At 37.3% G+C, this 27,427-nt stretch overlaps 1 protein-coding gene across 2 annotated transcripts in view; it reads left to right on the top strand.

The window, feature by feature from the left end:
- The first annotated feature begins 7 nt into the window (after nucleotides 1-7).
- Nucleotides 8-27,427, top strand: part of TGS1 (trimethylguanosine synthase 1) — a 30,041-nt gene continuing 2,621 nt past the window's right edge. The window contains exons 1-12 of one of the 2 annotated variants that reach the window (XM_006769071.2): nucleotides 8-247; nucleotides 3,412-3,476; nucleotides 4,788-4,960; nucleotides 5,327-6,140; nucleotides 8,368-8,485; nucleotides 9,955-10,041; nucleotides 11,425-11,575; nucleotides 13,320-13,626; nucleotides 15,869-16,021; nucleotides 17,838-17,981; nucleotides 20,501-20,717; nucleotides 22,087-22,165. In XM_006769071.2, coding sequence (XP_006769134.1) covers nucleotides 144-247; nucleotides 3,412-3,476; nucleotides 4,788-4,960; nucleotides 5,327-6,140; nucleotides 8,368-8,485; nucleotides 9,955-10,041; nucleotides 11,425-11,575; nucleotides 13,320-13,626; nucleotides 15,869-16,021; nucleotides 17,838-17,981; nucleotides 20,501-20,717; nucleotides 22,087-22,165 — 2,412 coding nt within the window. In that variant the 5' untranslated portion in view covers nucleotides 8-143. Of the gene's footprint in view, nucleotides 248-3,411; nucleotides 3,477-4,787; nucleotides 4,961-5,326; nucleotides 6,141-8,367; nucleotides 8,486-9,954; nucleotides 10,042-11,400; nucleotides 11,576-13,319; nucleotides 13,627-15,868; nucleotides 16,022-17,837; nucleotides 17,982-20,500; nucleotides 20,718-22,086; nucleotides 22,166-27,427 lie in introns of both variants that reach the window. The other variant, XM_006769070.2, reaches the window with a different exon arrangement.

The raw sequence follows: 27,427 nt of genomic DNA, 5'->3' as shown, positions 1-27,427 counted from the left end.
TGGCGGCTTCCTACCTTGCTCCGCTGCTCCCAGCTCGGTCTCAGCCCCTCGCCCGGTCGGCGCGCCGGGAGGCCTCCTTTCGGGCTGTAGGACCCTGCCGTCCCGCCCCGTGCACCGCAGGGCTGCCTCCTCCGAGGGGTACGATGTGCTGCGAGAAGTGGAGCCACGTGGCCGAAATGTTTCTCTTTATTGAAGACCTGGAGGAGGATTATAAGATCCTTTGCCTCTGCTCCCGGGCATTTGTAGAGTAAGTACAAACTTCGCTCTCCCTTTGCACGATTATTGCCCAGAAATGGAGGTGATGCAGACCAGTTGCAATGGGTCCCTGGAACCAGGGCCCGAGAGAGTATGTGACTCTTGGGCAAGCTGATGTTTTAGAAAAAGGGGAGCCCTGCCTGGTGTGCTCGGTGGTGGAACATGACCCATGAACCGGGTGGTCTCGGTTTCGTTCGGTCAGGTCACATGCCCCGGTTGGGGGCTCGATCGCCAGTAGGGGGCGTGCAGAAGGCAGCCCATTCATCGTGATTGTCATCATTGATGTTTCTCTCCCTCTCCTTTTCTCACTCTGAAGTTAATAAAAACACGAAAAAGAAAAAGAAAAAGGGGGGGGGGGGGAATTCACAGACTTTACAGAGTGGTGGCCTCTGCCATTAAGTGTATGAGTAAATCTGTGTGGGCTGTAATGAAAAAATGTGGTAGTTGATATATGTCAATTTATATTTATAAACTGAGGGGACATTTTATTTATTTTTTTAAAAAATATATTTTATTGATTTTTTACAGAGAGGAAAGGAGAGAGGTAGAGAGTTAGAAACATCAATGAGAAAGAAACATCGATCAGCTACCTCCTGCACACTCCCTATTGGAGATGTGCCCGCAACCAAGGTACATGCCCTTGACCGGAATCGAACCCGGGACCTTTCAGTCCACAGGCCAATGCTCTATCCACTGGGCCAAACCGGTTATGACAATGAGAGGACATTTTAAAACTGGGGGAAAGTGAAATGTAAAATGAAATCCCATTAGTGGATATGACATCACAAGGTAAAGGTTTAAAAATAAGTAACTTATTTTGGATAATATCTTTTTTAAAACCTTAAGATTTATTAAAGCACCAATTCACATAAATATAACTTGTGAGGTAAAAGGTTTAACTACAATTACATCCGTTTTTGAGCTGTCTTCTATTTTGGGAAAATATTTGTTTTGGGTAAAAACTGCTGTACCTAATTGGGGGAGGGGGAAAATGCCTAAAAAATTGGATCCTGGAGATGGTTTTCTTTATATTAGACTAGAGGCCTGGTGCACAAAATTCGTGCACCCGGGAAGTCCCTCAGCCCGGCCTGTGCCCTCTCACATTCCAGGAGCCCTCAGGAGATGTCCAACTGATGGTTTAGGCTCACCCTCCACAAGGAATGGGCCTAAGCTGTCAGTCGGACATCCTTAACACTGCGCAGAGGTGGGAGAGGCTCCCGCCACTGCTGCTGCGCTCGCCAGCCATGAGATGAGCCCGGCTTCTGGCTGAGCGGGGCTCCCCCTGTGGGAGCACACTGACCACCAGGGGGCAGCTCCTGCGTTGAATGCGTCTGCCCCCTGGTGGTCAGAGTGCATCATAGCGACCAGCCATTCTGCCGTTAGGTTGATTTGCATATTAGCTTTTTATTGTATAGGAAGATGTGTGAGTTCATATCTAAAACAGGTATATTTACCATAATCATCTCACAGGCTCACTGCTAGATTCAGCTTGTGGAAGTGAATTTTATGTGAGAGACTTTTAATAGAGTTTAATGTAGTAGAGTTTTAGTTTGACGTTATTCTTACTATTCATCATGTGTTTTTGTGAAGTAATCTGCAAATTCAAAAAGAAATGGAAAACTATGTTAAATTTAATGTGAAAAGTATTTCTGTTTTTGTAGTTATGTGTGCATGTATTCATTCAATGAATGCTTTTTGTGCTCCTTTGTATTAGGTACTAGTAGGCACTGGGGTACAAGACACAGCCCTTCCTTAACACATTTTGACTTTACTTACTGGCCAAGGAGATCAATATTAAGACAACTGTTACATAATCCTCTGGTTAGTTAAAGTTATACATGCTTTGAAGATCACCCTGGGTAACAGCAGCACCTGGGGGATGGTTCAAAGGCGGGGAACCACATAATCATTTTTCAGGCTACAAGTTCTGGGTGACTTGGATAAAGATTGGTGGCAGTGGAAATGGAGAGAAACTGTTGAGATTAAGGAGTTGGAATGGATGTGAGGGAATAAAGGGAAGAAATAGGATGAGAAAGAATAGGTCAAGGGTAACTCCCTTGCTGAAATGATGGCGTGGTAGAAAGTTGCTTGTGCTGTAAAAAGCAGGCTTTGATTATTTATTCTTTAAGTGATGAATTTTGAAATAATTTTAAACTTACAAAAATAATTCAAAGAACTTCCATATTCCCACCACCCAGATTCACCACTCTTCATCACACACACACACCATCTTAGTGTTTTTCTGGACCATTTGAGAACACGCTGCAGATGTGATTATCACTACTAAATACTTCATTGTGTATTTCCCCCAAACAAGTATATCCTACACAACTACTGTAGTCATTGAGACGAAATTGTTTTATCTTGATTTATGTTTCAGTTTGCTAAAATATTTAAATAAGTACTTCATTTTATGTTAGTCTCCAAAACAACCTTTGCTCGGACCATGAATATCTTGTCTACTATACAATGACTATTTTGGCCTATTTGCAGATGGACTGTGGTGTGCATGTAGATTTTATATATGTGTCAGATAAATCTTTCCATATTTATGCTTCCCTTTTACAGCAAATTTAGAGACCATTTCATTGTTTGTGCATCGTAAGGAGGATTGGGTTCTTCCCCCAATATCCCGAATACCACTTATTTTTAATAATTAGTTATGCCCTGGCCGGTGGGCTAAGTGGTTAGAGCATCGGCCCACACTCCACAGGGCCTTGGGTTTGATTCCCAGTCAAAGGCACATACCTGGGTTTCATGTTTGGTCCTTGGTCCTGTGGGAGGCAACTAATCAATGTGCCTCTCTCACCTGGTTATCTCTTTTTTTCTCATCCTCTTCGCACCCTCTCTCCCTCCCTTCCACTCTCTCTAAAAATCAATGGAAAAAATATCTTCAGGTGAGGATTAACAAAAATAGTATTTAGTAGTTATAAATGCTTACCACAATACTAAATGTTTTACAGATACTGCCAATCCTTATAACAACCCCATGAGTTAGGCATTATTATTTCTGTATTACAAATTAGGAAAATATATTAGCATATTATTTTTCTATCTTTAACCTTTGTATTAATTAACCTATGTTGCTTTGAATTTATTTCTTCTCTAAGTTTATAATTTAATTTTTTTCAATACTGACTTTAATTTGCTTCACAGAGATCGAAAATTATGCAATTTGGGATTAAAAGGCTACTATGTTAAAGGCAACGACAACAGTGCAGGTAATAATACAGTATAAACTATATAATCCTTTTTTGCTAAAATTAACCATAACACTATATTCATTATAATTCGTTATAAATACTGTATTAACTTCTTAGCATAACATATCGTGTGGCAAAAATATTCTGTAATCATAGTCATTTTTCTTTTAAAGCATGGTTCTAGAATCCCTATCAAAGCAGAAATTTTCTGTTCTTATAGCAAACTCCTATATGGAGTTGAGGTAGCCTCTTTTGCTCCATGTAGCATTCCTTCCTGAGTTGTTGCCATTAGATTAAAGCAACTTGAAATTTGAGGCTTTGAAAAGTAGAGAACATTAGTTTCTAATGCAGAATTTTATTGTTTTAAAACAGTGATGGTGAACCTATGACACACGTGTCAGAGGTGACACGCGAACTCATTTTTTTGGTTGATTTTTCTTTGTTAAATGGCATTTAAATATATAAAATAAATGTCAAAAATATAAGTCTTTGTTTTACTATGGTTGCAAATATCAAAAAATTTCTATATGTGACACAGCACCAGAATTAAGTTAGGGTTTTTCAAAATGCTGACACGCCGAGCTCAAAAGGTTCGCCATCACTGTTTTAAAAGCTAAACTGAGGCATATCAAAAATTTTCCAGATTTTATTTGAGCGTACGTTCATTCAAATTGAGCACCACCTAACCAAAGGTAGTTAGGAGCATTCTGAAGATGAAGTAGAAGCGTATTTACAGAGGAGATGCAGAAACAAAACAATCCAGTTGTGATTGAAGTACCCGTGAGAGGCCTGAACACATAATCTCTCACCTCTCTTATTAGCAGCTCCTAAAATAACTTAACAAATCCTCCTTTTAAATCCACTGATCTAGTGCAGTAATACTGCAGAGAAGGAATATCAAAATGTAAAAATTTGCCTCATGGTTACTCTACTGTGTTCCTTCTTATAGCCTCAGTGCTTTGCACAATGCCCAGCACCAAGGAGATACTCAAGAAATATAAGTTGCAATAATGTTTCTGACTCTCTATCTCCCTTCCTCTCTGTAAAATCAATAAAATATATTTTTAAAAAAAGAAGTATAAGTTGAATGGGCAGCTAGATGGATAATGGTAGGCAGAGCCAGACTAGAAATTGTCTCTTTATTCTTAGTTGGCCGTTTTTTGCTAGTCCATATTGCCATCAATTCCCTTTTTCCCCCCTTAAAAATTGTAACAATTACACACCTTTGGGCAAGGCATGTAATAACTCTGGGTCTCAGGTTTTCTTCATTAAAATGAGGATCAAACCTGCATCTAAATTTTTTCTAACGTTAACAAATGCTATCTATAGGAGACCAAGCTACAGAAGAGGAGGAAAGTTGTAATTTCCATGGCAATAAAGAATCATGTGATAGCAAAGGCATAGACCTAGATGAAAGTGAACTTGATTCTGAGACTGAACTCATGAAAAGTATGGGACTGCCACTTCAATTTGGTGGGATGTCTGCACATAAGAATTTTGAGGTAAGTATTCACTTACTTTTATTTATTAGTTTTCTCTGTAAAATCACATGGGATTTTTTAAAATCCCAAATCTAATGCATTCATTAATTAGAGCACTCTGTCTCTTTTTTAATGTATGTATTTATAAATTAACCAAACTAAGTTGTGATGTGTCCCCCATGTGATTTTCTTCTCTTGGGATCTTGTTTAGTAAGATTCACTTGTTTATGTAACTAAAAGCCCAGGGGGAAGGTAGTGGGGAGCGGGGCAGAGGTGTGCAAAGATTGAGGCTATTTTGTTTAACTTAATGTCAAAATAGATTTGGGTTCTACTTTCTCTTTTAGTTTATGAAGTGGATTTTGTATTCAAGGTATTTATCTTATGCAGGTGTCTATGAATACTAGAAATAAAATTAAAATAAAAAAGAAAAAGAAAAAACATCAAAAGAAGTACTTAGATGAGATGATAAGAGAATCTTGGAGACAAGAAGATGAAGAAGATGACATTTTGGCCTCAGATGATCCATCTTCAGTTGAACAGTGTGAGAACACCAGAACACGTAAACCAAAACCCCAAAAAGACACTGAAACTGAAAGCCTTTCTACTGAAAGTACATTATCTCCAAAGCTAGAAATTACAGAAAAATGGGAAAAGTACTGGAATGAATATGGTGGAGAACTACTATGGCAAAGCTGGCAAGAAAAACATTCAGATCAAACACTGTGCTCTGAACCTTGGAACGTTCCTGATACCAAGGAAGAATGGGAGCAACATTATAGTCACCTTTATTGGTATTATTTAGAACAATTTAAGTATTGGGAAGCTCAGGGTTGGACTTTTGATGCCTCACAAAGCTGTGGTGCAAGTATGTGTGGGCCTAAAACAGAAGTTGACAACGAGAAAGATGAACATTGCCTGAAAGCAGACTTACTTTCTTTAACATCTTCATCAATAGGTTGTAAAAGCTCTAATTCAAGTGAAAAAGATCATAACGAGCTACTTGATGGAATTAGTAAGATAAGTCTGAATTCAGGGAAACCAGAAGAGAGCCAGCTAGAGTCATCGGTAAGTTCTGACGGTCATCAGTGGCTAAGTGAAGTTAACAGCAGAAGAGAATGCCCGTCTGGCCAAAGTGAGCCATGTAATGGAGGAGCCAAGGAAAGCAACTGGTCAGGGAACAGCGCAAATCAACCCGCTCGGGGTAAGGCTGACCAAGGTTTACGAGTACCCTTCCTACTAAGTAACAGTTAGCTAAATGAACCTATGAAGAAAAAGAATACTAACCCTTTACGATAGAGTTAAGTAGTGCAGACTACATCTTATAGTGTACAGAAATTATTCAGTCCATCTTATTTTTATATCACAAGTTGTTTATTACCCTTTTATATAAATAAAAAAGAATATTTTCACAAAGTACTCAAAAGTTCTATTCCTTTCTCTTATACCTAGGTGGCCAGTGAATTAAAACTTGCAAACCCCTTTCTAATTAAATTAGAACTCTAATTTAGAGTGAGCTTGGAATGTCGCAAGTTTCTCTAGAACAGCTGTTCTCAACCTGCGGGTCACGACCCCTTTGGGGGTCAAACAACCCTTTCACAGGAGTCGCCTAAGACCATCGGAAAACACATATATAATTACATATTGTTTTTGTGATTAATCACTATGCTTTAATCATGTTCAATTTGTAACAATGAAATTGGGGGTCACCACAACATGAGGAACTGTATTAAAGGGTCGTAGTTTATAAGAGGCATGTTAAAGAGTGGTGGAGAGCACATGTTTGACAGTAGGCCAATCTGAATGAGAGTCATATCTGGAATTCAGTTGGGACAATGAAGTCTTGCTATAAAGAGAATTTAAACAGGGTATGATGTTCATTTATACCTAGAAGGGTGATTTCAGGACTTTCATAAAATACTCAGGATAAGAAACTTGGTTGACTCCTGCCCAAGTTATTATAAAAAAAAAAAAATTCATCATCATGCAGCCTGGTGCTACTGTAAGGACTAAAGAAAGCCAGTAAAAGGAGTGTGTTAAAAAAAAAAAAAAAGTTAGAATAAGTTGGATTAGAGTGCTCTTGCTAGGAGAAGGGTACTACCAATTGATAGCACCAGGAAAATGGAAATTCTTATAACTATTGGGTTATCTTGGCCTTCTCGATGTTTGGTACTAAGAAAGTATGGTTCATAGGGATTTCCTTCTCATACTTATTCCTATATGACCTGCTTTGTTCATCCCAGGTCACTGATCTTCATCTAGTTGAGAGTTACTAAAGAACCCTATCTATTTTTTTACTTCTTTTCCCTGTACTCTTGAAATGGAGCTTAACTTTAGTGCAATATTCCCATTCCTTTCAATTTTGCTGTTGTTATCCTTTTTATGTGATTATCTTATATTAATCTTTGATATTCTTCAAACCTCACAGATTCTGCCTTCTCTTGCCTGTTTCCTAAACTATGTGTATAAATTGACCATTTCTATTGCCTGCTCCCTATGTTTATAAGTCCCCATGTCTGTAATTAGCTCCAGTGTGACTGCCATCAGGATCAAATTAAGAATTCTAGATTTTAATTTGTTTTAGATACTCACTTGAGATCAAAACATAAAGTAAACAGTGTGAGGCAAAAGTAGGCTCATAGTTGTTCATATGGAAAATAATACAATAAATAATAATAAAAGGATAAACTTTTGTGTACTCACAATTGTAAACCTACTTTTGCCCTACCCTGCATATTGCATTTTTTTATAAGTATGTTTTCTACTGTTTGTGGTTGGGTGTTCTCCTAAAATAGTCTGTCCCCATATATTCAAAGCTTCCCACTGTCTACATTGCAGACACCTCTCCACTTCTATTCTCACCCTCCTACTTTGTTCCAGTCTGAAGAAATAGAGAACAAGGACAGACATATACCTCAGTTGGAGCCACAACAAGTTATACTCTTTTTAAGTGGTGCTGTTTATCTTTGTTACTTCCATTATTACTTTAAGAGCTATGTTAGAGACAATTAAATGTATTTACTTCTTAAGAAAGAGAACTTTTTAATCAATGTGATTATGACATCTTTAGAGTCATTTAGATTAAAATTTCATCAAAATGCAATAGCTAATAGCTATGACAAAGGTAACTCTGTGGAATAATTTGTGTAGAGTTAGATAGCTATCAGGAAAAAGTAGTTTTTGTTCACTTTCTAAGTAGCTAAGTCATGGAAACTTTTAAACATTAATAGACATAGCTCCAATTTTTTTTTTTTATGTTGAGATCCTGCGTGTAGATACACAGAATCGGTAGATGTGGCCTGACACTTTATCTTATGTACATGCACAGTTCATTGCAGGGAAGGCACTGAAATATTTTGATTGCCTTTGTAAATGGCAGGAGAGTTGTCAAACCAAGGGGAGACATCCACAGTAATAATCTGCCTCTTTAGATTCACAGAAGTCTTCAGAAGCAAACACAATCCAAGGAAAACCACCTCCCAACAAGTCTGATGGAGATGAGAGTGAAGAAGATCCACCTGAACGCCAGCCAAGCAAACTCAAGAGGAGGCAAGTTGCACGTTACCTTTCTTTCTGGAATGTGTTAGCGTAAGCCACTCTCTCCTCTAGTGAGTAGTTGCCGAGTGCTTGTGACATTTCAACACTGTGAGGAGGAGAGACAAGACCCTGGGCTTTGGAGCATGGTCAGATCCCAACTCCGCCTCTTCAATTCTGCCACAATTTCTTACCTATAAAGTGGAACTGATACCTCTTCCGTGAGATCATTGGGAAGACTGGAACTAGCATGTAATATACTAATATATTAGTAGCTATATATTGGTAGCTGTTAACTAGTAATATATAAGTAGGTACAGTCTATCTTTCTAAGGCAGTTCTAATTTTTTTCCCCCAAAAGTCTGGGAATAATTACAGGATTTTATTGCTAAAATGCTCCTCAGATATATCAAATCTAGTGCTCTCATTCTATCGATAGGAATACTAAGACAAAACAAAGATAAATACTTTGCCCAGAGTTATGTAGTGGTAATGGCATCTCCAAAACTAGAGTCCAGACCATCTCCTTTGAAGACAGCACTGTTTCTAGTGTACCATTGATACATGTAATTAAACCAGTAGCAAATGTCAGGTAAAATGTGGGCAAATGCTAATGCTGTGAAATAACAGGAAAAGGATGGACATTACAGAATTTGGATGTTAGCTGGGCACATTTCATTTCTATGACCGGATATGAAATGCTCCACATAAGACTTTTGTGTTCAATGTAGTTTCTAGAAAAACAGTAAGCATGCTTTAGAGGCTCAGCAACTTAGTACATAAAAGCATACCTCTCTTTGTTCCTTCTACACGGTAGACATTGCATTTTAATTCCTCCATTAGTTCTTGCTAGTTCCTGACTGCAGACTGTGTACTTACATTCCTGGAACCTAATAGGTCCTTCAGAAATGTCCAGTGAGCATAATTTCATTTGTAAGAATAATCTCTCACTATTTCTGTTTACTCATTACTGTTGCCCAGGTAGTAGGGAGTATTAGAATTATCTCCCATAAATGGATGATCCTGGGTTACTTAATACCACTTGTATCACAACCTGATTCTTCTGAACAATATTTTTTTTCTTTTGTAATTTTTTGGTTACAAGCATTTTTCAAATGTTTCCTTGTTTGTTTTTCAGAAAAACCTCTGGAGAAAACACTCTAGGAGATTAGTTTAAGGCTGCAGCTTTTAACCGGTATTTTTTCAAAGGAAAATGGAGAGATACTGTGTTCAGGAATAGAGATAATTACTTGACAGGGTTTACGGTTGAGTGCTTATTACTGTATTCCAAATACTGCTTGGTACTTTTCCTCATTTGGAAAATCCTGATGAAAATAGTTTTTCCTGTTTTCCTGGGTTTGTGAATTATGGTCGATTGTTGTAAAGAGAAAGTTTGCGTAGGTTGACTATATGTACTTTTGATATTTGCCTGAATGGGTGGGCTCCGGAGATAATGGCTTATCACCTTTTGTTTATTTGTTTAGCCATGAGCTGGACATCGATGAAAACCCAGATTCAGACTTTGATGACAATGGTGCCCTTCTAGGATTCAACCATGGCTCCGGACAAAAGTAATTATACATAAATGCTGTCGTCCTTAAATCTTAGCCACTTGGGCTAACGTAAAGCTCTCTGATATTCAGATAGCTAATAATGAGTATGTAGCTTATATCATTTGAGATATATCATTTGCAGTTAAAACACTAGTCTCTCTTGTTTGTAAGAATTATAGTTATCACCATACCTTTGATGTAGTCACATGTATTAACTCAGTTGTACTTCAAAGCAATCCAGTGTTGTTACTCCAATTTATACTAGTAAATAAAGCAACTGCAGCTTGCAGGTTTTGACTCAGTCACGATCACATCATTTCTTGGAGAGAATGGGTACAAGTCCAGCTCTTGAGATTCTAAGCATGGCTCTCTTCCCCTAGTGTCTCATATAACTCTGTGTACATCTGAAGTGTGTAGCAAACATGCCATGAAAAGTTCCAATCTGGAGTAACCATTTTTCTTTTTTACTGTGAAAGTAGTAAAACTCAAACCAAACAGAAGTAACAAGTAAGAGTGAAAATCTTTTCTTCAAATCATTCCCCAGAGATAATATAATAGTTGGCATATATCCTTCCTAATTTTTTATGTATGTTTTTATGCCTATGTACATTTACACACACTACTCCTTTTTATAAAACACAAAAGATCATTCTATACATAATCTACAGCTTGCTTTTTTTCCCCTAAATAATGTACCATCAACAGCCTGCCTTATCAGTACATTTACCTAGTCCTTTCAATAGGGCCTGGTGTTTAATTGATTTATAGCCAGGTTGCTTCCTAAGACCTACTTTATGCCTTTGAAGTACCCCCAGCTTGTTGCATGTACTAATAGTTCTTTCCTTCCTATTGCTAAGTAGTATGCCATTATATGGATGTACCATAGTTTGTTGAACCATTATCTATTGAAAGACATGTGGATTATGTGTGGTATTTTGTTTTTACAAAAAAAGCTGCTTTGAACTTTTGTGTACAGAAAGTATTAGTGTTCTCTGGGATTAAATGCCCAAGCATTAAGTATAAGGAAATTGAAGAGTTTGTTGCCTATGACATGAAGACTGAACTGAGTAGTTAAAGCACACTAAAGACCTACCATTTTGCTATTTCTTTATTACATTATACTGTGTAGGTTCTGCTTTCTGCTCTATATCTGTTGATATTTCCAACTTTGGTGTTTCACATTTACTTGAGAATTAACATACAAAGCTAGACCTTAAACTGCATTTTAAACTTTATTTCATAATTAGGAAAATGAAATTACAGTAGTGGCTGCTAATAGAAAAATAGTGAAAGTTGTTAGTTTTATTTTCTTTTCATATAAAGAAACAAACTGATAGAACTTGAGATTTCAGTCAACTTCTTTTGATTTGGTCCCAGATATGGTGGAATTTCACATTTCAGTCATAGACGGGTCAGATATCTACAGAAGAATGTAAAGTATAAGTCAAAGTTCTTGGACATGAGAAGACAAATAAATTTGAAAAATAAACACATTTTCTTTACTGAAGACACAGAAAAAAAATGTTTTAAGAAAAGCAAAACTTTGAGTAAGGTATGTATAAATTGTGTTTTTATTTACAGATAGAATTTCATTTTGTGAGCTTGGCTCCTTAAAGTTTTTGTTTTCAAATGTGAACCCTGTTTCTACCAGATATAAGGGCACCTGAGATTCTTTCCTACTTGCTATCTAAAGACATGTATTGTGTGAAACAAATTTGGAAAAGATTAAGTTGGGGGCAATTTGAAAAGGGAATGTTTTGAAAGCTACAAAGTAGTAGAGAGAGTCTGGGAAGATAAATAGATAAAATTGCCTTGTGTATGTAATAACAGACAATGGAAATTGCTCATCTGTTTAGGCTAAGTAGGATCCCAGAAGTCCAGTGTCTGGTACAATTCTTAATAGTAATCCTTAATTTTGAGGTCACCTAAAGGTGATTGATTAAACTTGGCACTAACAAGTTCATCCTAATGACGTGAGACTAAAGGCTAATTTGGTGATTCACATTGTTAACTAGAACAGTCATATCCCTGTCTTGGACTTTGCTGTACTTGTCGTCCAACTACCTGGAAAACAAAAGTAATTAAAATTGCCTTCGCTTGGTTTTGATGAGTGATTCTTACCCATTATAGAAAAAGAAAAAAAAGAAACACTTTCTACTGAGCTGAACCTTGTATCAGCCACATCTCCAGCAGTTCTTTTAAGTCAACAGAAATCTCAGACTCCATAGATTTGTTTTTCCTCTGTTGTATAATTACCCTTCTTAACTTCTGTATTCTTCTAAAACATACTACAATTTTATAGCTGTTTTTATTTTTAATGTATTTCAGATTGTTTGGCTGCTGGTGATATTTTAATATTTTAGTAGCCCTAGTTATGTCTGGAACAGATTTCCAGTATTGGTTCAATTGATCCTATAAGAATTTTTATAGTGTATTAGATGTGATAGCCCCCATATATTCATCTGTACATGAAGAGCAGAAACATAGCTGCTAAGTATTGCTGGGGGGGAGGGAGAGGGCCAGAATGTGGCTGTTGTGTCCTTAGATACTGATGGATGTATAGGCACAGTCCTCTCAAAGGAAGATTCTGGGTTGTTGTCTATGCCCATCTTCTGTCTACCACTCTTGTTCTAATTTCCTAACTTTTAGGAAAGTCATGAAGATCTGTTATGAAGAATGTTTTTGTTATAGAAGATAGCAAGAAAGTATATAGCCTTGTTAACATTTCATAGAAGAAACTTAATTTATAGGAATCATTTTACTGACTCTACTGCTTCAGTAAAAGGCAGTTCACATCCTTTGCAAGATAGCACTGCCTTTATTCTTAGAGACACAAAATCTTTTTAGAGTTCATCTTTGCGCTGAGTACCATTTAACATAGATAATAGCCTGGGTCTTGCAGAAAAACTGAAATTAGTGACTCAAAATAGGTGGCTACATTTGTAATGGTAACATCACATAGTACAGTTAGGTTGTTAGAAGCCTTTATGGAAAGCTAATGTAAAAGTTCAACTTTATCCTCTTAGTGTTAATTGATTATAGAAAGATCATAGTCTTGTGTGTGATCTGATATTTTCTTCCTTTTAAAGAAGTCTTTAATAACGTCATGGTATGTCCAGACAAGAAAGTGCAATTAGCTTGGAATTACTTGGTCATATTAGCTTTGTGATACAGTGTACTTGTCAGAGCTAAGAATTTGTGATGCAGCTTGTCAGTCAGGTCACAAATGGTAAAGCAGGTAGAAATACTCTGTGTCATGGGAATTGGTTCATGCCCGTAACATCTTACAATTTCAGGTAGAAAAATTTCTAAAATGGGTTAACGAACCAATGGATGAGGAAGCATCTCAGGAGTCAGTTTCTCATGACGATGTGCAAGACGCTTGCACAAGCAGTGATTCAGAAGAGCAGGGAGTGTCTGTTACCAAAGAGGAGGAGCCACTGGAGATGAGCAATCCAGAGCCTGCAGAGGGTCATGCCATACCTTCGGCTGGTGAACCTGAGACAGAAAAAAATGAAGGGGACAGCACCGGAGCAGCTGTCACAGATAAGGAGGGTTGTGTTGCCCAGGATATACCAGATTCTCTTCAGGTGGAAACTGAAGGTAAGAGTAAATGTGCTTCAACCCGCTGGTGGATTTAGATAAATACATTTTATAAATGTTTTTCCCTAGTTTTCACTTATGAGTCATCTATATATACCTAAGGATTCTCTGCTATTTACTTGTAAGTTGAGAGAAGGCATGTTAAGTAAAGGTGCTAATGGCTATGGTTTGGCACCCGAGTTCATTTCCCTCTTGACTGAACAGGCATGGTAAAATCAAAGGTAAAGCATATGGCAGAACCGTGTCTGAATACCCCTGTCCATGCCGTTCAGATTGGTTTCTGCCACTACCCTCTGTCCCATGCCCTACAGGTGGCCAGATCGTTTTTATTTTGTTATTTTTGTAGCAGTTGTGCAGAGTGGTCATTTGTTTTTGGATGTTGCATTGACATAAAGCGTTTACAGTAGTTCGCTATAATGAGTGGAGAACAGAGTAGCATTTTTACTTTATACTCTTTTGTACTATTTGAATTTATTTTAAGCAAATGTTCTTTTATAATTTAAAAGATAATTGTATTTGGTGGAACACTAGGGCTTTATCAGGTAAAAATTTTTATTTGAAACTAGAAGCCTGATGCACAAAATTCGTTCAAGGCGCTTGGCCCTTGCATCCCCGGCTTCATCCGAAAGGTAGTCTAAAAGGGCATCCAGAAGGTCATTCGGCTGTCCAGTCCAATTAGCATATTATGCTTTTATTGTTATAGATAATACTCAGTTTATAGATGAGTTATTTCAGACTTGCCTAATGAAACAGTTACATTTATTGTGATGATTTCTTTCTTAGGAATGAAGCTAGTGACCCCTGTTTTCATTTTCCTTAATTTTGTATTAAGGATTCGATTCCTGTAAAGGGCACATGCCTGGGTTGCAGGCTTTGTCCCCAGTAGGGGGCGTGCAGGAGGCAGCCGATCGGGGGGGGGATAATGAATCTGTGATAACTTTGTCACATACTTCCTTGACTTTCTAAACAGCATATACTTAAGGTAGTTAAATTTTTTTATTTAGCAACTTTTTCATTGTACAATTTTTTTAATGTACAACTGGTGTTCATGTAGCACGTGCAGATTTCTGAAATGCTTTCACATGCCTTATTCAAATTTAATCTGTAAAGTACCCAATGAAGTAGGTGGAATTAGCTCCATTCTGTAAATGTGGAAAGTAAAAATAAAGTCCAGAGAAATTAAGAAATTTGTTTGAGGTCACACAGCCATAAGTGGCATAACAAGGACTCAGTACCAAGTTGTCTGATTCCTAAATCCCATTTTCCCACGCCACCCTAATTCCCTATTGCCACTCGTCACAATGTTGGTAATTTTCACCTGGGATGATACCACCATCTCCGGGGCATTTGGAAGATGGTGGTTGTCAAATGACCTGGGGAGTTTTGGCATTTAGTACTTTGGATTATTTAATGTTGCACAATAAGGTTTGTTCACTCAAAATGTCAGTGTTCCCTCTCTTAGAAGCTTGCTGCACTTTGCTATTGATGAGACCATTAGCCACTTGCAATGGTCAGATGACTATAGTAAGACATAGTCCTATCTTTGAGGACCATTTAAATATGATCCTCAACATCACTTTGTCAACATCACTTTTTGTCATTATATTTAGCTATGAAAACGCTTCTAATTTCAGAACTGAAACCAAATAAGCAAACTAAAAAATTGTTTAAGAAAAAGTCAATCTCTGAACGAGGTACTTTTCTACTAAATGGAGCTAGTGACCCCTGTTTCAATTTCTCAGAGGCGCTATGACTCTTAGGTCATGGCTGGGTTCAAAGGATGGATCTAGCTGAGAGTTGGAGTTAATCAGTCTTGGGAAATTTTATTTTAAAAAAGGGAAAGGAAATGTTTGGATTTCTATAATTTACCAGGGAAGCAGAGCCTTACCCAACAGAAGTAATAGCTTATATACCTGTAATAGTGTAACATCTCCTAACAATTCTGTAAAGCAAATAGGTATATTACTCAGTCATTTATTCCTTTTGAGAAATGAAAAGCTGGCGCTTTGAGAGCCTGCATTAGTTATCCAAGCTTGGGGAGCCAGTAAGTAGCAAACTAGAGGCTACAGTCTGACTCAGTGCTCTTGCCATTGTACCCTCCTGCTTCTCCAAGTGTGTGATTGCACACGTGTTCTGGAGCTCACTCCCAAATTATTTGACGTGGCTGCACTTTTAGATAAATTCACCTGTGTTTCCTTTTTTCATAGCACGCATCTCTATTCTTTATATTCCTTTATTGTAGCTGAAATTAAAAAGAAGAAGAAGAAGAAAAACAAGAATAGGAAGGTAATCAGTCTGCCTCCTGAAATAGCTGCTGTTCCTGAGCTGGCAAAATACTGGGCCCAGAGGTACCGGCTCTTCTCCCGTTTTGATGATGGAATTAAATTGGACAAAGGTAAAGTATATATAATTTTGAACTTTAATTTGAAATAATTTTGAACTTATAGAAAAGTTGCAGGAGTAGCAAGAAATTTCTATATCCCTTTTCCCCAGACTCAGATATTTCTTAACGTTTTGCCACATTTGCATTATCATTTTGTATGTGTGTGTGTTTCTGATCCAGTTGCCCCTATTCCTTAATCCTTGAATGTGTAATTTTCTAAGAAAAAAGGATATTTTTATGTAACGGGTAAAATTATAAATTTAACATTGTTACAGTATTGTAATCTACAGTCCATAGTCCAGTTTTAGCCATTATTCTAACTAATGTCCTTTATAGCATTTTTTTTCCTTCCAACATAGAATCGTGTATAGCAGCCCTAACTGGTTTGGCTCAGTAGATAGAGCGTTGGCCTGGGGACTGAAAGGTCCCAGGTTCGATTCCGGTCAAGGGCATGTACCTTGGTTGGGGGCACATCCCCTGTGGGATTGTGCAGGAGGCAGCTGATCGGTGTTTCTCTCTCATCAATGTTTCTAACTCTCTATCCCTCTCCCTTCCTCTCTGTAAAAAATCAATAAAATATATTTTAAAAAAAAGAATCGTGTATAGCAGTTAGTTTCATGTTTATTTGGTTGTCTTTAATCTGGAATAGTTGCTCAGCCTCTTTTTATCTTTCAGGAATTTGATGTTTTCCAAAGAATAAAAGCCAGTTAATGTCCACAATGTCTCTTAATTTGAGTATATGTGTGTTTTTAAAACTTGGGACTCAGGTTTAATCTATATTTAGGAATTGATAGATTTTTAAACAGAACATCTGATGAAGAAATACCTAGTGCAGAAACATGTAATGAATTGACACTGGAAACTTTGAATTCTTTTTCAAGTTTTCCTGCCCTTACTTTGAACAGCTTACTTAACTCAATTCTGAAAATTGATGTTTATTTTCATATTGGAACTACTTAAATTAGGTGTTAACTGTCAAAATCAGGAAATCTGGATCACTGGTGGAATGTCAGGGGTCTGTGAACCTCTTGTAATTATTTACAAAAAAATTACATATTTCAAAGAATGCAGAGGAGTTTGTTAGCAGAAATATGACTAGATAAGAGCTTTTCATTCTGTAAAAGTAGTTAATATTTTTATCATTCCAGCAATGAGGAGCCATTTAAAGTTTTGGTAAAGGAAAGAAACAGGAAAATTGGTCCATCATTTTGTTCAGAGAAATATCTTCCTTAAAAATGTGAATTTCTCCTATTGGGAAAGAAAGAGGGCATTATCCTCTTCCCTCTGGAGTGGTCACAGGACACGGGACCTCATTTCTGAAAATAATGAGGGTTCTGCTATTCCTACAGCTTTGCGGCCTTTTGCTGTCAGCTCCTTGCTTTTCCTGGCCCTTTAGAAATGTTTGAATTTTTCCAAAGTGTCCAGTACAAGTCTGGTTCATTGGTTCCCCATTAGGGAATGAAGTCATAGGGAAACTGTGGAATTTGGGTAGTTGGCCAATTAGAATGGCTAGCTTTACATTTTCCATAGCAGATAGTCAGTAGTTAATGCTTCAGACATAAAAATAGGAACTGCATTCAGTTATGGTGATATATTGCAGAAGAATCAGGCCAAAACTAAAATAGTTGCTTTCTTTGGGAATGGGAATGCTACTGTTCTTTTTATAACAAGCTTTGTAGAACTTTTCTTTAAAACTAGGTTATTTATAGTTTTTTGAAAGAGAAGGGGGGGGGTTAAAGTATATATTATATAGTAATGATTGTTATGTTTATGCTTGGCTTGGCTTCTTGCAATTGAACCTCTTAGCAGAAATACTCTTTCTTCGCAGAGGGCTGGTTCTCAGTTACACCTGAGAAGATTGCTGAACACATTGCTGGCCGGGTCAGTCAGTCCTTCGAGTGCGACATTGTAGTGGACGCATTTTGTGGAGTCGGAGGAAATACCATTCAGTTTGCCTTAACTGGAAAGAGAGGTAATTAGCCATCAATGGAAGAAAAGTAAATTATATTCAGCTTATTCAGTAAATGTTTCATTTTCCTTCAGTTTGTCTTTGCTGACATTTAATATATAAATAGTTTAATGCCAAATATTTAAAATAATAATAGCTAGCATATATTAAGCATACACTTTGTATCATACAGATGTAAGTGCTTAGTGTGTATTTATTTAGTCAACAATCTTGTGAAGTGTATCTTTTACTATCTGCCTTTCACAGATAAACAGACATAAAGAGATGAAGTTTGGTAGAGCCAAGATTATAACAATATATAAAAATATTAAAATGGGGAGACTATTCTGTAAAAGAAAAGAAGAGTAGACAGGGAATCCCGGCTTTGTCATTCACTACTGTTATGGACATCACTTAACCTTCATTTAAAGGCGACGTGAACTTGAGATATCCTCTGTGATAACCTGTCAGCTTTAACATTCTGTGACACTAAACATCTTTTAAATATTAGATCATCCTCAGAATAGCTTGACTTTGAAATCACAAAAAAGAAACCCTCCACTACTATATGTCTGCCAGGAATTGTGTCGAGTAGGTAATACGTGTGCAGTTTCTCAAAGAAGAGGGGCTTCAGGAAATTGAACAGTCTGCCCACATTGACGTCGCTGAGTCGTGAAGCCAGGACTTTAAAGTGCGGAATAATGTGACATTTTAGGGGCATAAGTCATACTCTGAATATGCTTTTCCGCTACCCCAATGTCTTTATATTCTACGGAGAGCTTCCATTTTAGTAAATTTCAGTTGAGTCTCGTTAACTTACATAAAGTTTTTAATGTTAACTAGGAAAGCATATGATTCTGAAAAGGATAATATAAAAGCTTGGAAATGGTGACGTGAAACTCAGCATTGATGTTTAAGACGAGTGCTGATGAACTGTGGCCCTTGTGCAATCACTGCTGTGCTCCAGAGTGTGACATTTGCTGGCTTGGCATGGCCTCCTCAGAGAAAGCTGTTCTCATATTTACTAGAACAGTTACTATTTTCTTGTTTTCCCTGAGTTCACTATTTACCCTTATTACCCCTATCTTCACTCAGGTAGTTGCTATTTATACATATACCCAACTGAATGCTTCATTTCCTAGTTAATGTACAAACACAACAGGAAAGCACAATACCACCTATTTCCAGTAACGAGTAAAGACAAATAACTGTTCATGGAGTCTACATTCTAAACTTAGAGAATTCTCAGAGCTTTGTATTTTGCTGTTTTTGAAAGATTTCTTTTTCCCTTTCCAGTAGTTCCATATCAGTGCTGCCCAAAAGAATTTCCTGTGACGATGGAAATGTTCTATGTCTGCACTGTCCATTGTGGTGGCCACCAGCCACAAGTAGCTACTGAGCATTTGAAACGTGGCATTGTGACCGAGGATCTAAATTCTTAATATTATTTAATTTTAATAATTTAAAGGTAATAGCCACATGTGGCTGGTGGCTACCTTTATTCAACAGTGCAATTCTATTTAGTATCATCCAACGTTTGTCAGCATTTCAGTTATGTGAGCAAAGTGAATGCTTGCATTCTGTTAGGCCTGAAAATAAAGTCTGCCTTCAAAGGAAGTCATAAAAACATGAGTATTAATTGAATATATTTGATGTTGAAAGTCATTTTTTCTGTTGAATTTTTGGTGGTGTCAGCATATCTTTCCATCTGCCTCTATTATCAATGTAGCAGATTGAGCAGCTGAAAAGGACGTTTTTATCTTTTTCCTTATAAATATGACTGTTAGTTTATAAAGAACAGGAAAAAATAGCATATAAATGCATGATTTTGCAAGATATAATGTGTGCTTGTATTCATTGTTCAAGTGCATTATTTCTCAAAAGTATTAACCAATTTTGAAACCACCATGTTCTGGAAAACAGCTTTGTTTCCTTCACGACCACGGTGTACGCATCAGGGTTCCACTGAGCCCTTCCAGGTACAAAATAGTGCCACTGGTGCACGCACATGTGCACTTCCTGCAAGATGTACGTGAGCTAAATTTAACTTATGTTTGCATTGCTAATTATGAAATTGCAGTAAATTAAGTGAAAGCCGATTTGATGAAAACATAAGGTTGTCTGTTCCTTAAAATGTCCCATTAAACATCATCAGCAGACTTTTTTACCTTTCTTAAGTTGACAAAAGAGATGTTAACATTTGTTTTATTTTGCTTTTCTGTAGAAGCTACCAAATTCGGTGGTTGCCTCATTTTGAGGAGATGGGTCTTTTATGAAATCTTAGCATTTATAGGCTTTATATACTGTTTCCACGTGTTTGCTACTCAGCCTGTTCCTCGCACAGAACACAGTGCTGACCACCTATTTGGCTCTCAGTAGATACTTAGTGGCAACTATCTAGTATATGAGGCCAAATCTCGCTTAGTCTGTAAAAAAATATTCTTATACGTTAAATAAATACACTGATCTGAAGATGAAGTATTCTACTAATGCTAACTACTAATCAATATCATTTGACTCATCTTTCCTGATCCCATTTTTAGTGATTGCCATTGATATTGATCCTGTTAAGATTGATCTTGCTCGCAATAATGCAGAAGTGTATGGGATAGCAGACAAAGTCGAGTTCATCTGCGGAGATTTCCTGCTGCTGGCTCCTCAGTTAAAGGCCGACGTTGTGTTCCTCAGCCCACCTTGGGGAGGGCCAGACTACGCCACTGCAGAGACCTTTGACATTAGGACAATGATGTCTCCTGATGGATATCCTTTGAAAGTCCTAAGAGTTTACTCAAACAGTGGTTGTGGAGGGGAAGGGGTGTGTGTGTGTGTGTGTGTGTGTGTGTGTGTGTGTGTGCGCGCGCTTGAGAGAGAAATTCATGAAGAGGAAAGAAGCTAATAGCATTTGATAGTTCCTAGCTTGTTTTACATAAAAAGCAGGTGTGTAAAAGTTAACCGGTGATGAATCTCCAAAAGTTACAGCAAATGTGAAGTATATTCCTTCGGTTACCCTCCACTTTTACTATTACAAAACAAGAACTAGAGAGCAGTGACTGTTTGGAATTATTTTCCTGGAAATTGAGAATTTCCTGGAGACCTGTCCCTAATGTCTGGGTGACTATCCCTTAGCTATTCTTCCACTCACACTTTTGCTAATTCTCTGTGTGTCTTCATATTTTCCTGTTACTCTTCCAAAGTACTGAAGCAAGCTCTTATTTCATACTTAATAGCGTTTATATTATTTGTCCCTTTTTCTCTGTTCCCCAGAGGAATCATCCCTTTGACTCTAACAGGACACATGCTCCTAAATTGCTAATTAAAGTTTAGAATGTAGACGACATGAATAGTTATTTGTCTTTACTCATTACTGGAAGGAGGTGGTATGGTGCTTTCCTGTTCTGTTTATACATTAACTAGGAAAGGACAGAAAGAGAAAGAATGTTGTGTATTTTCTGACTTCGTTGCCTACTACTAGGATAAATGAAAAATAGGTTTAACCTCTGCCCTGGCCAGGAGTGGCTCAGTTGGTTGGAATGTTGTCCCCTACACCAAAAAAATAATAGTAATAAAGGTTGCAGGTTCGATTCCTGGTACGGGCATATTCCTAGGATGAAGTTTTGATCTCCCATCATAGTGTGTACAGGAGGCAACCCATGTTTCTCTTCCCCTACCCCTTTCTCTCTTTAAAAAAAAAAATCAGTAGTATCCTTGGGTGAGGGTTAAACAATAGGCCCAGGCCCATGTGGCTCAGTGGGTTGGAGTGTCATCCCGGACACTGGAAGCTGGTGGGTTCAGTTCCTGGTCAGTGTACTTACCCAGGTTGTTGGTTCAATCCCTGGTCAGAACACATGCAGGAAGCAACTGGTCGATGTTATCTATGTTTTTCTTTCTCTCCTTCCCCCTTTCTCTTTCTAAAATCAATTTTAAAAAACTGGTTTAACTTCTAACCTCTGACCAATCAGGAACAGTGTGCTGCTGAGTTACAAAATCAGCTACTTAATTCTCTTAGGCTTCATTAGAGGATTAAATGTGTGCCTACATATTAAAATACATTTGGGTTATAAGTAGAGAACTTAATCTCCGATCAGAAATTAACTGCTGTTTTTGTCACTTTTCCTTAACTGTTGTCCACCTTTGAAATTTTCAGACTTTCTCAGAAGATCACTAATAACATTGTTTATTTTCTTCCAAGAAATGCTGATATTGACCAGGTAAGCCATTACTGAGAAACTTCCATGAGCCTTTGGCATAACTGTTACAAAAGAATGGGTAAAAAAAGATCCACGGAATTGCTTTAACTGAGAATGTTCTTCATAAGAAGTCCCTGACTTTTTTCCTATTACTAGAAAACTGGGAGTGTTTGCCAGTTAAGTACATACCTATTTCATTCTCTCCTTCTCCACCGTTCCTGGCAGACATGCACAGAAGCGGCATGCTGGGCTTTTAATGATATGTCCTGAAAGAATGACTGAATGTGTTGTGTTCGTATGCGCACACCTAAGTTAGCCGCGGTCTGTCTCTACTGAACCCTACCTTGAGAATAGAAGTTTCAGGTGTTCCTAAAAATAGTCACCTAAATAGAAATATAGACAGATACAGTCTTTATTTGGCCAGGATCCATTTCAGCTATTGTTTTGGAGGATAGGACGCTTGACTAACATTAAAATGCCTTTATTCAGTTCTTACCATAAGTAAGCGGTTTTTTTTAATCACGTGTTTTTTTCCCTAGTAGAATTGGATCTAGTATAACTGCCTCATAAAGATCTGATGATATCTTTATTTCATGCTTTTGTTGAATTTTTAATACATTTACTACATACTGCCTTGTGCTATACATCTGTTAAATCTTTTGTCTTTCATATTTTAAATTTTACTACAATGTTGCTAGGTGTGGGTTTGTTCTTTCTCTCCTGTTTGATACTCTGAAAACTGACCCTATCAATCTGAGCTTTTTCATCTTATTCTAGAGAAATTATCTCTTTAGTTGTTCAACTATATTCTCCTTACCATCTTGTTTCCTTTTTCTGGGACATCAGCTATATTTTCTAGTGTTCTGTCTCCTTTTTTTTTCTGAGAGATTACCTCAGTCTGGTCTTCCAGCTAGCTAGTTCATTCTTCAGATATATACAGTCTAGCATCCATCTAATCATATCCTTTATACGTAATTATTTCTGCATCTTTGCTTTCACTTGCATTCTAATATTATTATTTAAAAGTTTAAATTCTTAATCTATTTTTATCCTTTCTGCATATACCTTGATAGAATTTATAATCCAGTTTGTTTTCATTCCATGAAATACTTGTGTCCCTCAGATACTTCTGGGTATTGGCAATTCTCGAGTAATGCAAAAGGATAAAGGACAGGCCAGAATCCAGTGAGGGTCAGACTTGCTGCACTTTAGAATCACCAGGGACACTTGTAAAAAAAACCTGACTATGCAATCTCCACCCCAGAAATTGATCTAATCGTTTTTAAAGCTCCCTTCGTCCATTGTAATGTATAGCCTATGTTAGCCCAGTGATAACTTTAAGGATGTAGGTGGGAAAGCTCTGGGGTTGCTGGCCCAAGCACCACTGACTGTGCTCACTTATCACAAAACACTCTCAAGGCATAGCTTCCCACAGACACCCTTTCGGAGCAGCTGGACAAAAGCAGCATCTAAGATGGTACTCTTTAATCTTAGAGCGTTATTCATCAGCTCTAGGGATTCAGAGAAAGGCGTGAGAAGGCAGCTGCCAGGGTTAGTTCCCACCTGTTTCAGCTTCTCACAACAGAACGTCTGTTTAGGCTGCCCTAACTTTACTCCTGAACACGGACCAGAGTTCGCAGTCTCTGCAAGTGAGGCAGCGTACACCGTTTAGACAAGGCGAAGGTAATGGGTAGGGAGGAGCCAGAGCAGAAGGCCAAGTTTCTTGTTTGCCTTCTTCCTGTTTTAGTTTCCCAGAGCCACGACCCTCAGTCCTCTGGATACACATATTCACTCCATCCCAGGTCTCCATAACTATTTTTCGTTTGGTGGTTTCCCCCTATTGTCTCCAGAGACACCTTATAAGTCAACAGTCATGCTAGTTCAGCATCTTCCTAGATTAAAGATAGGTGCGTGAATATGATAATAAATAATGCAGCCTTCTCATAAGAAAGGTAGAGCTTAAGTAGTCTGGCTTTCTGGGGGATGGTGTCAGGAAAGGCCCTGGATGACACAGCGTGTAAACTGGACTTTAAAGTTAAAGATCAGATTGTAGGAGTTGAGGAGAAGGTGGCAAGACCGTCAGTGACATGGAAGTGGGAATGTGTGGGTGATGTTTAGGTCATGGGCTGAAAAAAGAGAGTAAGAGTCAGGCAGACTGGAGTTTAGTCTCAGCCCTGTACTCTCTGGCTTTCCGGTGATAGTTTTGAGGAATAAATGCAATCAGTGAGTAAAGCATTTAACAAGTACCTCTGACTCATAAATCCTCAGTAAAGTCTTGTGTCTGTTACTTAGAAGATCCTATTATAAAATTGTAGAAAGAATGTAAATGTTACTAAGGTTTTGAATAGAACCAACATGAAAAAATGATATGTTTTCTCTAAAGGAAAGAATAGATAGCTTTAAAATTTCTGAAATGATAGAATTTAATTTATAAGAATACATCTCAGAATATAGATTTTTCTCTTCCTCTTATCAGAAATCAGATATGCTTGCTTATACTGCACATATTCTCATGTTAATTTGCTATATTTTCCCATCTTTGGTTTATCTGTTTGAACAGGTCATCTTTGGAACACTGATTCTCAGCTCTGTCTGCAAATTAGAATTACCTAAGTGGGTTTTTTTTTTAGTAGTAATGATAAATTTTACCATAAGTCATTTACAATTCAGTGTCATTAAATACATTCACATTATTTTGCAACCATTACCAGCATCCCGGAACTTTACCTCATCGTCCCAAACTGAAACTATGTCCTTTAAACACTAAATCCCCAGTAACCCCCACCAACCTGCCCCTAACAAACACCATTCTACTTTCTGTTTCTATAAAATTTTGACTACTCTAGGTAACTTGTATAAGTGGAATCATAAATATTTGTCCTTTTGTGTCTAGCTTATTTCACTTAGCATAATTGCCTAACGGTTCATTCTTATTAAAGCCTGTACTAGAATTTCCTTCCTTTTCAAGACTGAGTAATATTCCATTGTTTGTAGATACTGCATTTTGTCTATTCATTCATCAGTGGGCATTTTGGGTTGTTTTCACCTTTTTCCTGTTGCTAATAATGTTGCTGTGAACATTGGTATACAAATACCTAGTCTAGTCTCTGCTTTCATTTGTTTTGGGCATATACTTAGGAGAGGAATTGCTAGATTGTAAGGTGATTCTGTGTTAAGTTTTTTGAGGAATCACCATACTGTTCTCCACAGTAACCGAACCACTGCACCAGCGATTCAAAAAGGACCCAACTTCTCCACATTCTTGCTAATACTTGTTATTTTCTGGTGGTGATTGTCTGCTAATGGCCATCCTAATGCACATGAAATGTTATCTCGTTGTGGTTTTGACTTGCATTTCCCTAGTGACTAATGATGTTGACCATCTTTTCATGTGCGTGTATTCTGGATATTAATCCCTTATATACGTGCTTTGCCAGTATTTTCTCCTATTCCATGGGTTGTCTTTTTATTCTCTTGATAGTGTTCTTTGTCTCACAAAACTTTTTGATTTTGAGGAAGTTCTGTTTTATCTGTGTATTGCCTGTGCTTTTGATGTCATATCCAAGAAATCCTTGTCAAATTCATTGTTGTTTTCTTCTAAGAGTTTTACAGTTTTAGCTAAGTAGCTTTTTAAAACTACTGATAACCCGATCCACTGGGAAAGATTCTCTCTAATTTATTTTCTGGGAAGAGGCCCAAGCATACATTCTTTAAAACTCTCCAAGTGATTGTAATGTGCTCCCAGAGTTGAGATTCTCTGGGTTAAGAGAAGAGTAAATAAAAGTTAACAAGCCAGAACTCTTACTCTGTGGATTAGAAGATGAAATTAGATCTTGCAGCCTGTCATCTGTTTATGAGCCAGTGTGGGTAAACATTAGGCCTCTCAAATACTATATGCTGCACCAGTTACAGGAAAAAGCACTGTTCCTTGCTTCATGCACTTTTATAACAAATTTGATATTAAACCTAATACTATCTGCTAATCATATCTGTGACTCAGAACTGCATTCTAGATTCTCAGAGAAGGTTGAACCCATTGATTCCATAATTCTTATTTTTCTCATGTAAATATTATGCTCTATAACTGGTCTCAGAAGAGGCTATATGATCTTTACATTAAATATTAGATGGGCTGATTTGGATACTTGAATGACAGTGGGAAGTTTACTGTTTCTTGTAAAAGTTACAGTAAGTAAACTTTTTTCTAAATTAACACTAACTGAAGAAGTTAACTTTTTTTTCTTTTTTTTCTGTTTTTCATTTTCTTCCAAAAGCCTACCAGAATTATGGTTGGTAGTTCGTTCACGTTTCCTGCCTCTAGAGGGAGTAATGACACTAGAGAATAATAAAAGTAAAAAAGGCAACCTGAGAGTTACATTGTTTGGTACTGAATTTGGATCAAATTACAGTGGGAAGTTAACTTTTCTTTTTTAAAAAATGAAGAAAATTTATATGTATTTTTTAAATAACATTTCTACAAGATTGAGAGAGAGCAGAGATACAGAAAAGTCAACTTTTTGTTAAGGAACATTTAGAATATCACAACAACCTAAATTTAAAAGTGGGCCAGGTATCAAAGTTTATGTGTCTGCTGTTTCAAATTCAGGGTGTATTTTCTCCATAGAAATGTCTATAAAGTCCATTAATTTCCCATGCAGGGAGATTTGTACCCTGGATAATATGTAAGGAGGTTACACTGAGTATGGATGCTTATAAATATAATTTGTCAATCTCTCCATACAGGGGATGAGCCTAATTCTTTTCTGTATCTAGTAAAATATTTTTCTAGATCCCCTATTACCTTTATCTTTTATTCCCTTTATCTGAGTGTTATTCCAGGAGATTTATCTCTTGTTATCTAAACTTTCCCTATCAAACTCAAGCACTTAATGATTTAGAAATCATTTTGTGATCGGTTCTTTGGATGGAAGTTATATCTACCTGAAAACACTAGAAATTTGGGAACTAATTAGATTCAATTCAGAGAGCCCAATCTCGCTTTCTTTCATTAACTCACTGTTTAAAGGAATGAATGGGAGAAGAGAATCGTACACTTAGGCTATATCTTAACTCATAAACTATTGTGAAATAATTATACTTTAGATATACTAGTCAAAATGCCTTTTATTAGTTAAAGACAGATTTATTATTGCCCTTGTGAAAAACCTGACTGACATAGAGATGCTAAAATGGAAAATAAAACAATTATTCCTAGCCCTGACTCGGTTGGAGCATCATACTGTGCACCAAAAGTTTGCGGGTTCAAGCCATACCAGAGGCAAT

Source organism: Myotis davidii, unplaced genomic scaffold (assembly GCF_000327345.1).
Source record: "Myotis davidii unplaced genomic scaffold, ASM32734v1 scaffold1, whole genome shotgun sequence".
In the NCBI taxonomy this organism is placed as follows: domain Eukaryota; kingdom Metazoa; phylum Chordata; class Mammalia; order Chiroptera; family Vespertilionidae; genus Myotis; species Myotis davidii.
The sequence above is the reverse complement of the archived record's forward strand: the minus strand, read 5'-3'. Positions and strand labels throughout refer to the sequence as shown.